At 51.9% G+C, this 13,141-nt stretch overlaps 1 protein-coding gene across 1 annotated transcript; it reads right to left on the reverse strand.

Moving 5' to 3' along the window:
• Window positions 1–2,706: 2,706 nt before the first annotated feature.
• LOC147095470 (uncharacterized) lies at window positions 2,707–12,828 on the reverse strand. Its single transcript, XM_085973960.1, has 2 exons — window positions 12,741–12,828; window positions 2,707–4,046 (listed from the first exon to the last, which is right to left on the reverse strand). Exon 2 carries the CDS (start codon window positions 3,497–3,499, stop codon window positions 2,723–2,725), a length of 777 nt encoding a protein of 258 aa, XP_085830086.1. The 5' UTR covers window positions 3,500–4,046; window positions 12,741–12,828; the 3' UTR covers window positions 2,707–2,722.
• Between the last annotated feature and the right edge of the window lie 313 nt (window positions 12,829–13,141).

A 13,141-nucleotide genomic window follows, 5' to 3' on the forward strand; every position in this document is an offset into this window, starting at 1 on the left:
TCCCTCACACACCCTCCCCCCCTCTCCCTCACACACTCCCCCCTCTCCCTCACACACACACCTCCCCCCCTCTCCCTCACACACTCCCCCCTCTCCCTCACACACACTCCCCCCTCTCCCTCACACACACTCCCCCTCTCCCTCACACACACTCCCCCCCTCTCCCTCACACACACTCCCCCCCTCTCCCTCACACACACTCCCCCCTCTCCCTCGCACACACTCCCCCCTCTCCCTCACACACACTCCCCCACTCTCCCTCACACACACTCCCCCCTCTCCCTCACACACTCCCCCCCCTCTCCCCTCACACACACTCCCCCCTCTCCCTCACACACACACCCTCCCCCCCTCTCCCTCACACACACACCACCCCCCCCTCCCTCACACACACACCCACCCTCTCCCTCACACACCCTCCCCCCCTCTCCCTCACACACTCCCCCCCTCTCCCTCACACACACATCCCCCCCTCTCCCTCACACACACACCCTCCCCCCCTCTCCCTCACACACACACCACCCCCCTCCCTCACACACTCCCCCCCCTCTCCCTCACACACACACCCTCCCCCCCTCTCCCTCACACACACACCCACCCTCTCCCTCACACACCCTCCCCCCCCCTTCCTCACACACTCTCCCTCACACCCTCTCCTCCTCTCCTCTCCCTCCTTTCCTTTCTCTCCCTGCCTCCCCTCTCCCTCGCTAGTGCCTCTGGCCCGGCCGGACTCACCTCGGTAGCAGAACGGAGTCACTCCGACAACGGGAGGCCGGGTGCCCAGCGCTCCGAAGCGAGCCCGGGGTTCCTGCTGGTGAACGCTGCGGGCCTCTGGACCCGGTTGGCTGGGCTACAGACTCCCGTGTCTGATTGCGATCGGGGACAGCTGATTCAAAAGCGCCGGTTTTGCCGGTCCCGCACTCACGGCAGGAGAGAGAGGGGGGAAGTAGAGAGAGAGGGGGAGAGAGAGAGAGGAGAGGGAGAGAGGGAAGGAGAGGGAGAGAGGGAAGAGGAGACGGAGAGTGAGAGAGAGGGAAGAGGAGAGAGAGAGAGAGAGAATTATTTTCAGCCTCAGGCCTGCCTGCAGCGGGTGGAGAGCAGCCCCGAGTCCCCCCTGCGCGAGGGTGAGGAGGAGGGGGGCGACGGCGGCGGTTAGAGCGGAGCGCTGAACTCGAGGCCCAGGCTTCCGGGGCTGCTAGGCCGCGTCCGGCGCCGGCACAGCCGCTCGAAACAAGCCGTCAAATTAGGCGAGCCTCCGGGCGAAGGGCAGGGGATCACTTCATCTCCTACTCAAATAAATTGTTATTTAATTCCCTAACACATAATTCAAATATTTACCTTAGTTCCCTAACACACAGAAAGTGTGGGAAGAAAATCGTGAAGAATCAAGATGGCGGCCACTCACCTCGGTTCAGAATGATAAGGCCCGCCCACACACGCACCGATTGGTCAACCATCAGGTCACTGAGCTGTAGGATTGGTCAATCGTCCTGTCACTCAACACTCAACTGTAGGATGGCCTGCCCGCACGCGCAATGAACCCGCCCCCGAGATGCAGCGATTGGTCAACCGTCGGTCAACTGTCAGGTCGCTCGACCGCACGATTGGTCAACCTTCACGTCACTCAATGCTAATGAGCAAATGAGCGGAACTTTTGCCATTTAATGAGTGGAATTTTGACGTTTTTGGGATACCGTGGGCACGATTTTTGTCCGGCCGAAACGTAAATACGCCTATAACCGGTCCGTAATCGTAAGCTTTCTTTTGACGTGACGCGCGTGTAGGTACACTCTATAACTTTCAAACGTATAGAGAATGGACAGACAGACAGACAGAAAGACAGACAGACAGACAGACAGAAAGACTGACAGAAGAGGTCTTTTATATATATAGATATTTGTCGGGGGCTTCCCGCGGGTGCAAGCCCCCGACCTACACTTAGCTAGCGCGCCGGCAGTTGAGGCCTGGGCCTGCGTGGTTTTCCTGTCTGCGGCCGGCTCCAGCTCCCGGCACGCTGTGCTTGCGCGATCCAGCGGCGTACTTAGTGCGATGTGTCGGCTGGGATCACGTGAGCACAGGGCAACCAATCGGAGGAGGGAAAAGTCCATTCATGAGTTTGACAGAAAGAACTGTTTGACAGAAAGAACTGAATGAATTAACTTTTTTTAAAACAATTTAATAAAAGCAAATTTTTTTGCTGGAAATGTAGATTTGAAAAGAAACACGCAGAAAGCGGGAAAAAGAAATGAACAGTTTGGAATCAAGATGGTTCAGAACGATAAGGCCCGCCCACACACGGACCGATTGGTCGAGCCGTCATGTCACCGAAGCGTAGGATTGGTCAATCGTCCTGTCGATCGACTCTAGGAGGGCCCGCCCGCACGCGCGACGGACCCGCCCCCGCCACGCAGCGATTGGTCGACCGTCAGGTCGCTCGACTGTACGATTGGTCGACCTTAATATCACTCTATGCTAATGAGCGGATAATGAGCGGAATTTTATAATTTTTAGATAGATAGATACAGGAGCGTTATACCCAGTGACGCACGGTGTATTATTATATTATAACCAGTAACAAACTTTTTGCAGCTTCCCTCTGAATATTCCGTTATTTTTTTGTGTGCTTTGAAACTCCTGATCCCACGCTGCGTGTGACGCGATGTTGCGTGCATGCTGGAAGGAAAGCAGGCGCACGAGGACACGGTCTGACTGCACTGTATTTTTATTTCTGAAGCCTGCGTCGCTGCCTGAGCAGCTCACGGGCTGTGTCCACCCCGGCAAAGTAGAACCTGCCCCAGAACTCGAGGTCGTCGTCCGGCACGTCCATAAGCTCGCTGTCCCTCACGCACGGTTCGGGATTGGGGTGAAAGACCAAGAAGTTGGCCAGGTCCTCGGGCTCCAGGTCGAAGTAAGGTGGCCGCTGGTTGTCCTGGAAGCCCGGCTCCTCTGTGGGCTCGGGCCCGGTCTCAGCTTGGGGTGTGGCGGGCGGAAATTCATCGCCGTGGCGGCAGGGCTGGCACGGGGCCTGGAAGTCATCGATGATCCAGAAAGGCGTCCTCCAGAGGTTGGTCATCGGGCTGTCCCGGGGCGGGTAGACGGCAGCCTGGAGGGGACTGGGCTCGGTCTTGTCGCCGTCCAGGATGGTCGGGGCCGAGTGGGACGAGAGCGGCTGGTACAAGTGGGCGAATGGTGGGCTGTCGGCCACCATGACCTCTGGCTCCACTGACAGTTGAAAAAGCCGCAAGGGCACGTCCGGCTCAATTGACCTTGACTGTGCCGTCGCGATTTCGTTGGGTGACAGCGTTGACCCTTGACCTGATTGGGCATCGATTGGTTTCTGAAGTGTTGACCCTTGACTTGATTGGGCTTCTGTTGGCTTCCCAACCATTGACCCTTGACCTGATTCGGTGTCCATTGGCCTCCCACGAGTTGGCCCTTGGGCAGGCTGGGCCACCATTGGCCTTGGAAGCACTGAGCCTTGAGCTGATTGGGCTTCCATTCGCCTCCGAAGTAGTGACCCATGCCCGGATTGTGCTTCTATCGGCTTCCCAGGAGTTGCCGAAGGGCAGACTGGGCCACCATTGGTCTCCAAAGCGTTGACTCTTGACCGGATTGACCGTTCTTCGACCTCCTGTGCGTCAGCTTGGACTCCGGGGCCTTCGGAGAGTTTGCCCACTCCTCTTTGGTCAAGGGCGAATACTGCGCCGTAGGCCTCCCCCCCTCCTCCTCCTCCGCCGCCCCCGGGCGCGGCGCGGCCTCGGCGGTGTTGGAGCTGCTCGACCAGGAGGTGTCGGTGGAGACTGAGTTGGCCGGTCCGAGGAGCCGCCCGTCTGGCGAGAGGCTCAAGGTTCCCGCAGCTGGGTGCAACTGCAGCGCGGGGAGGAAGGCAGCGTTGGAGCCGGGGTGGGATCTCCTCTCATCGATGGCCGGGCCGGGAGGGGGGACCTTGGTGCTCCTCATCCCCGATCTGTGCATCGGTTCCATGCTGAGCGACATTCAATTCACGAGGAGGTTGGGAACCTGCTCCCACTGCATCTCCCTAATACCTGGCGGGGGGAAACACAAACAATCCCAAAAAGAGGTCAATCACCAGGGCAACGGAACAAAGCTCCAGGAATAGGGATATTGATTAATCAAACCAAACACATTATCCCAACATTCACTGGGGAATGACAGACTTGCTCAAATATCTGTACACTGACTGGGGTCTCTCAGTCCCTCTCTCACAGGGAGATATCTGTACACTGACTGATGTCCCTCAGTCTCTCTATCTCAGGTAGGTATCTGTACACTGGCTGGCATCTCTCAGTCCGCTCTCCCTCAGGGAGATATCTGTACACTGACTTTTGTCTCTCAGTCCCCTCTCCCTCAGGGAGATATCTGTACACTGACTGGTGTCTCGCAGACCCTCTCTCAGGGAGATATCTATAAACTGACTGGTGTCTCTCAGTCCCTCTCTCGCAGGGAGATATCTGTACTCTGACTGGTGTCACTCCATCCCCTCTCTCTCAGGGAGATATCTGTACACTGACTGGTGTCTCTCAGTCCCTCTCTCAGGGAGATATCTGTACACTGACTGGTGTCTCCCAATCCCTCTCTCTCAGGAGTTTTCTGTACACTGACTGGTGTGTCTCAGTCCCCTCTCCCTCAGGGAGATATCTGTACACTGACTGGTGTCTCTCAGTCTCTCTCCCTCAGGGAGATAGCTGTACACTGACTGGTGTCTCTCAGTCCCTCTCTCTCAGGGAGATATCTGTAAACTGACTGGTGTCACTCAGTCCCTCTCTCTCAGGGAGATATCTGTACACTGTCTGGTGTCTCTCAGTCCCTCTCTCTCATGGAGATATCTGTACACTGGCTGGTGTCTCTCAATCCCTTTCTCTCAGTGAGATATCTGTACACTGACTGGTGTCTCTCAGTACCTCTCCCTCAGGGATATATCTGTACACTGACTGGTGTCTCTCAGTCTCTCTCTCTCAGGAACATATCTGTACACTGACTGGTGTCTCTCAGTCCCCTCTACCTCAGGGAGATATTTTGTACACTGACTGGCGTCCCTCAGTCCCCTCTCTCTCAGGGAGATATCTGTACACTGACTGGTGGCTCAGTCACTCTCTCTCAGGGAGATATCTGTACACTGACTGGTGTCTCAGTTCCTCTCTCTCAGGGAGATATCTGTACATTGACTGGTGTCTCCCAGTCCCTCTCTCTCAGGGAGATATCTGTACACTGACTGGTTTCTCTCAATCCCTCTCTCTCAGGGAGATATCTGTACACTGACTGGTTTCTCTCAATCCCTCTCTCTCAGGGAGATATCTGTACACTGACTGGTGTCTCAGACCCCCTCCCTCAGGGAAATATTGTTGTGTATGTGCCTTTAAGAGAAGAACTGATTCTATACTGCAGTACCGGCAGTGACCACCCCTGTATATAAAGCCATAGCAGGCTTCTGTATTTCAGTCTTAAGTTATCCTCTGTTCAGTAAATACCTGTTTTATTGTTCTCCTGCAGTCTGAGTATTATTGATCCTCGGACACTACACTGGCGACGGGCAGGTTTGAACTCACCTGCAGTACTGCATCACCTCACGGGATCTTTTCCCTGAAGAGAAGCTTCTTGGAGGTCGAAGTCAGAACGGCGGGCGTCGACCGCGGGCAACCGCCCAGGGATCCATCGGAGAGTTGCAGGGGAGGCTGTGGAGAGCTGGGCCAGGCTCCCCAGTCGAGGTGTTCCAGCAAGTCGTGCTGGTAGCAGGTAATGCGGTGACCCTTCCGGACTGCGGCGGGCTCGGGCTCAATCGAGCGGCTCTGCAAAGGGGCTGTGCAGCGTTGTCGGGAGGAAGGGAGAGAGAGAGGGTGGAGTGCACAGGGCGCAGTCGGTGCTCAAGAACAGGGCAGCGTGGAGAGGATAGAACGCGGGGAAGGAAAAGTGATACGAGCCGAAGCCGCGGGTCGCCGCCATTACCCTGTAGAACGCTAGGAGCAGCGTGGCAGCAAGGGGAAGAAGGAAAAGCGCAGGAGGCGCCATTTTATTACATTGGGGAAGAAGGAAAAGCGCGGGAGGCGCCATTTTATTCCATTGGGGAAGAAGAAAAAGCGCGGGAGGCGCCATTTTAAATCACTCAAGATGCCGAAGAGTGGCAGTATCACTGCTTTTGACAATGAGGTAGAAGACTGGACCACGTATGTGGAAAGAATTGAAGTGTACTGCAAGGCAAACGAGGTGGCCGATGGAAAGAAGGCGTCGGTATTATTAAATTTGATGGGTGCGAGAACGTACGGCCTATTGCGGAATTTAATTACCCCAGCTAAACCAATGGAGAAAAGTTTTGAAGAGATTGTTAATATCTTACAGGAACACCTAAACCCTACACCGCTGCTGATAGCAGAAAGATTCAAGTTCCATAAAAGAAACCAGCACAAAGATGAGAGCAATGCTGACTATCTTACGGAACTACGCAAGTTATCAAAGCACTGCCAGTTCAGAGCAGGACTGGCAGACACCTTGCGGGATAAGTTTGTCTGCGGGCTCCAGAGTGAAGGAACCCAGAAACGACTACTTTCGGAAAAGGACCTGATGCTAGAACAGGCTTTCAGCGTGGCAGTATCCTACGAAGCAGCAGCACGGGGAGCTGCGGAAATACAACAGAAACCACAGGAATACAGCGCTAACGAAATGGCGTATGGAGCAGAAAAGTGCTATCGCTGCGGCAGAACAACCCATGATCAGAAGAACTGCTGGGTTAAGGACAAAGTATGCAGGCAATGTGTGAAAATGGGACACATAGCAAGAGTCTGCAGGTCGGGAAAGAAAACCAACACTACAAGAACTACTAAGGAAAAGTACAAGAAAGTAAAGAAATTGACAGACAGTAGTTCGGAAGATCAGGAGAGTGATAAGGACTCCAGGAGCAGGAGACTAAGTTGTCTAAAGTTACACAACGTGATCGCAAAGGAGGATCACCGAACCATTTGGGTCACCCTCATGATAGCAGGGTCCCCAGTAAAGATGGAATTCGACACAGGATCAGTCCTAACTGTCGTGAATTGACGAGACTATGAGCGGCTATTCTCACACATACCCTTGAAGGACACGTCCATTGTATTGAAGACATACACGGGGCAAAAAGTCTACCCCAGAGGAAAAATAAGGGTGCCAGTTGAATACAACGGCAAGGAAACACAGAAACTGTATCTATATATACTACCAGATGGAGGACCACCATTATTGGGACGTGAATGGATCCGAAAAATACAATTGGATTGGCATTCCATTCAGGCGCTAACTGTGACTGATAAAAAGGATGATGACGTCACACCTGGACGACTGTCAAAAATTCTAACTGACGCGAAAGAGGTGTTCCAACAAGGACTTGGGACTCTAAAAGGAGTAACGGCAACGATAAAAATCAAAGATAACGCAAACCCAAAATTTTTACGGCCAGACCGGTACCTTACGCGATCCGCCCAGCCGTTGAAGCAGAGCTGGAGAGTCTGGAGCGTTCGGGTGTGCTGTTCAAGGTGGACTGGAGCGAGTGGGCCACACCCATCGTTCCTGTAATGAAGAAATCATTGAGCAGCACGCCTGGGGAACCGAAGAAGGTTCACATCTGTGGGGACTTCAAGGTAAATGTGAACCCAGCCCTGCACACAGTACAATATCCACTTCCACGGATAGAAGATATTTTCGCCTCACTATCTGGAGGGAAACGCTTTACAAAGATTGATCTGGCCCAAGCGTATCTACAAATGGAGGTGGAAGAAGCGTCTAGGAAATACCTCACGATAAAAACTCACAAAGGCCTTTACCAGTACAATCGGCTGGTATTCGGGGTAGCATCAGCCCCGGCTATTTGGCAGAGGGCGATGGAACAAGTCCTGCAAGGGATCCCGGGGACCCAGTGTTATATGGGCGACATCCTGGTTCGGGCAAAAATGACAGTGAACACCTTGCCAACCTGGAGCAGGTGCTCACTAGATTGCAGGAATATGGGCTACGAGCCAACCACCCCAAATGCGAGTTCTTCAGGAGAGAAATCTCGTATTGTGGCCACATGATTGATGAGGAAGGGTTGCGTAAGTCGCCGGACAAGATTGAGGCTGTAGTCAAGGCTCCAGCACTGGAAAATGTGCCGCAACTGAGGTCGTTCCTCGGGTTGGTGAATTACTACCATAAGTTCTTGCCGAATTTATCTACAATTCTGCACCCACTGAACGCCCTACTGCAAACTGGAGTAACATGGAAATGGAGTGATGAGTGTAAGCGTGCCTTTCAGAAATGTAAATGCCTAATCACTTCAAAAGAAGTATTGGCCCACTACAATCCAACACTACCGATTCGGTTAGCATGTGATGCGTCTCCCTACGGCATCGGAGCGGTGCTGTCACACAAATTCCCTGACGGTTCAGAGAGGCCAATAGCCTTTGCGTCGCGCTCTTTAACCTCAGCCGAGCGTATCTACGCCCAGATTGACAGGGAGGCCCTCAGCCTGGTGTGGGGGGTGAAGAAGTTCAATCACTATCTGCACAGGCAGAAATTCACCCTACTGACTGATCATCAGCCCCTGGTCTCCATTTTTAACCCAAAGAAGGGCGTTCCGGTGATGACGGTGCAACGGCTGCAAAGATGGTCACTTTTTCTAGGGGCACATCAGTACGACATAGAGTACAAAGGTACGAAACAACATGGAAACGCTGACGGGCTGTCGCGCCTACCATTGCCTATGGTAGAGGAAGCACCTGCAGTGGACCCTGTAGAGATATTCCATGTGACCATAGTCGAATGTCTACCTGTTACAAACTCAAGTATAGAGAAGGAAACCCGAAATGACCCGACACTCTCTCGGGTCTATGATTTGACGGTGAAGGGATGGCCAGCACATGGCAACTCACTGTTGCCAGCATTCTCGCCAAGGAGAGAACAGCTGTCAATGTGCCAGGGGACCTTGATGTGTGGATCCCGAGTGGTAATTCCACCCAAGTTGAGAGATAGAGTGCTTAATGAGCTTCATGAGGGTCATCTGGGAGGGGTAAAAATGAAGAGCCTAGCCAGGGCATTTGTGTGGTGGCCGGGAATCGATAAAGAAATCGAGGATATGACCAAGAGATGCACAGGATGCCAGAAGGTCCAAAACGCTCCACCACAGGCCCCGCTACATCCATGGGAGTGGCCCTCATCTCCATGGCAACGGGTACACATTGATTTTGCTGGTCCATTTATGGACTCAATGTTCCTAATCGCTGTGGACGCCCATTCGAAATGGCCAGAGGTCATCAAAATATCCTCCACCACCACGGAGAAAACTATTGCAGTCCTACGGACCATCTTCGCCAGGAATGGCTTGCCAGAACAGATTTGCTCCGACAATGGGCCACAGTTTGTGTCAGAGGATTTCCGGAGGTTTCTGAGGAATAATGGGGTGAAGCATTACACATCTGCCCCATATCATCCAGCCACAAATGGATTGACTGAGAGGTTTGTTCAGACCTTTAAAAAGGCCATAAAGGCAACGCCATAATGACGACATACCACTACAACACAAGGTGGATAATTCCTTGTTTGCTTACCGGAATGCGACACATGCAGTCACCAACCAAGCTCCAGCCATAATGTTCTTCAACCGAAGGCTAAGATGTCACCTGGATATGCTCAAACCAAACATAAGACAGATGTTGAGGATAAGCAATTCCAGCACATAAATGAGAAGCCAACCAGGAGCTTCAAGATAGGGCAACCAGTCTTGGCCCGCGACTACCGAACAGAAAATTGCAGCCAGGAACGATATGCACAAAGCAGGGACCACTAATGTACACAGTGGACGTTGGAGAGAGCATCGTGAGATGCCATGTTGACCAGATTGTAGAGTCACAGGAACAAGCCAAACCCATACCACAAGCAGGTGCACCTGGTAATCAACCCGAAGTACAGATTGCGTCTACCTCAGAAGCAGTGGTATTGGAAGTTGACGAACCAACCAATGACAATGAGTCAGAATCGACTCCGCCGCAAGAACAGGATACTCGAGAAAGGCGCTATCCAGTCAGGATCAGGAAGCCTCCTCAAAGACTGAACTTATTCATGATTATTTCAGTTGATGTATATAGTACAGAGAAAATTGTAATTGTAATTAGTTATTATTTAGTTGTTAAATGAATGTTATGTACTCTTTATCTAAAAGGGGAGGAATTGTTGTGTATGTGCCTTTAAGGGAAGAACTGATTCTATACTGCAGTACCGGCAGTGACCACCCCTGTATATAAAGCCATAGCAGGCTTCTGTATTTCAGTCTTAAGTTACCCTCTGTTCAAGTAAATATCTGTTTTATTGTTCTCCTGCAGTCCATGTATTATTTATACTCGGACGTTACAGATATCTGTAAACTGACTGGTGTCTCTCAGTCCCTCTCCCTCATGGAGATATCAGTACACTGACTGGTGTCTCTCAGTCACCCCTCTCTCTCAGGGAGATATCTGTACACTGACTGATGTCTCTCAGTCCCCTCTCTCTCACGGAGATATCTGTACATTGACTGGTATCACTCAGTCCCCTCTCTCTCAGGGAGATATCTGTGCACTGACTGGTGTCTCTCAGTCCATCTCTCTCAGGGAGATATCTGTACACTGACTGGTGTCTCTCAGTCCCCTCTCTCTCAGGGAGATATCTGTACACTGACTGGTGTCTCTCAGTCCCCTCTCTCTCAGGGAGATATCTGTACACTGACTGGTGTCTCTCAGTCCCTTCTCTCAGGGAGATATCTGTACACTGACTGGTGTCCCTCAGTCCCTCTCTCTCAGGGGGATATCTGTACACTGACTGGTGTCTCATTCACTCTCTCTCAGGGAGATATCTGTACACTGACTGGTGTCTCAGTCCCTCAGTGTCAAGGAGATATCTGTACACTGACTGGTGTCCCTGAGTCCCCGCTCCCTCAGGGAGATATCTGTACACTGACTGGTGTCTCTCAGTCCCTCTCTCTCAGGGAGATATCTGTACACTGACTGGTGTCCCTGAGTCCCCGCTCCCTCAGGGAGATATCAGTACACTGACTGGTATCTCTCAGTCCCCTCTTCCTCAGTGAGATATCTGTACACTGACTGATGTCTCTCAGCCCCCTCTCTCTCAGTGAGATATCTATATACTGACTGGTGTCTCTCATTCCCCACTCTCTCAGGGAGATATCTATATACTGACTGGTGTCTCTCATTCCCCACTCTCTCAGGGAGATATCTGTACACTGACTGGTGTCTCTCAATCCCTCTCTCTCAGGGGGATAACCTCTCAGCATCTACCCTGTCAATCCCCCTCAGAATCTTGTATGTTTCAATGAGATCACCTCTCATTCTTCTAAACTCCAGAGTGTACAGGCCCATTCTACACAATCTCTCCTCATAGGACAGCCCTCTCACCCCAGGAATCAATCTAGTGAACCTTCCTACCATAGTGGACAATTTAACATTTCCCCACATTATACTCCATCTGCCACCTTCTTGCCCACTCACTTAACCGGTTTATATCCCTTTGCAGCCTCTTTGTGACCTCCTCACAGCTTACTTTCCCAGCTAGCTTTGTATCGTCAGCAAACGTGGATACATTAGACTTCATCCCCCTCATCCGAATCATTGATGTAGATTGTGAGTAGCTGAGGCCCCAACACTGATCCTTGCGGTACACCATTAGTTACAGCCTGCCAAACTAAAAATGACCCATTTATTCCTACTCTGTTTTCTGTCCGTTAACCAATCCTCAATCTGTGCGAGTATATTACCCCCAAACCCATGAGCCCTAATTTTGTGTAATAACCTCTTGTGTGGCACCTTATCGAATGCCTTCTGAAAATCCAAATATACTACATCCACTGGTTCCCCCGATCTTCTTATTCTTAGTGTGGAGATGCCGGAGTTGGACTGGGGTGGACAAATGTAAGAAGTCACACAACACCAGGTTATAGTCCAACAGCTTTATTTGAAATCACAAGCTTTCGGAGCGCTGCTCCTTCGTCAGGTGAAGTGGAGAAATGCAAAGCTGTTGGACTATAACCTGGTGTTGTGTGACTTCTTACATTCTTATTCTTAGGCAGTCCCTCGTAACCGAGGATGACTTGCTTCCACATTAAAAATGAGTTCTCAGGTGACTGATGAGTCCAATGCGGGACCTACAGTCTCTGTCACAGGTGGGGCAGACAGTGGTTGAAGGGGCGGGTGGGTGGGGTGCTTGGGTTGACGTGCGCTCCTTGCACTGCCTGCGCTTGGCTTCCGCTTGCTCCTGGCGAAGAGACTCGAGGTGTTCGGCGCCTTCCCGGATGCTTCTCCTCCACTTTGTGCGGTCTTGGGCCAGGGATTCCCAGGTGTCGTTGGGGATGTTACACTTTTTCAAGGAGGCTTTGAAGGTGTCCTTGAAGCGTTTCCTCTGCCCCCTGATCTACCCTGCTAGTTATATCCTACTCTAACAGATTTGTCAAACATGATTGTTTTTGTAGTCGTTCCTGGAATGTGGGCGTCGCTGGCAAGTCCAGCAATTATTGCCCATCCTTAATTGCCCTTGAGAAGGTGGTGGTGAGCCGCCTTCTTTAACATCTGCAGTCCGCATGGTGAAACCCTTTCATCAAACCGTGTTGACAATGCCTAAACATACTATGATTTGCTATGTGCCCTGCAAACACGTCCCGAATAACAGAGAGTAACTGGAACACAACCATCATGGTAAGAGTCCCCTCTCTCCAACGGGACCATCTACATACTCACCAGAATCCCTTATCGTTTGATGTCCTGACTTAGTCTATCCTTTCCCTGCCATTTCGACACACAGTTATCTCTCTGTCTTGCTCCTGTCACACTCCATGCTGAGCAGGTGACACCCACTCAACCATTGTGACCTGTCTTCCATTTGTATTATTGTCACACAGGGTCAAAGGGGACTAGAGGAAGCGAGAATCTTGTGGGGGCGTTTACTCCTGAGACACATTAAGATAATGGGAGAGAGGTGACTGAGAGACACCAGTCAGTGTACAGATATCTCCCTGAGAGAGAGGGGACTGAGAGACACCAGTCAGTGTACAGATATCTCCCTGAGAGAGAGGGGACTGAGAGACACCAGTCAGTGTACAGATATCTCCCTGAGAGAGAGGGGACTGAGATACACCAGT

Source organism: Somniosus microcephalus, unplaced genomic scaffold (genome assembly GCF_052327205.1).
Source record: "Somniosus microcephalus isolate GS21.2 unplaced genomic scaffold, FLI_Smic_1.0 unresolved_chr1, whole genome shotgun sequence".
NCBI lineage: Eukaryota > Metazoa > Chordata > Chondrichthyes > Squaliformes > Somniosidae > Somniosus > Somniosus microcephalus.

Excerpts from the sequence above, each read along its gene's own strand:
- LOC147095470 (XM_085973960.1), bottom strand. The coding sequence starts at position 3,499 with ATGGAAGCCCAATCAGCTCAAGGCTCAGTGCTTCCAAGGCCAATGGTG.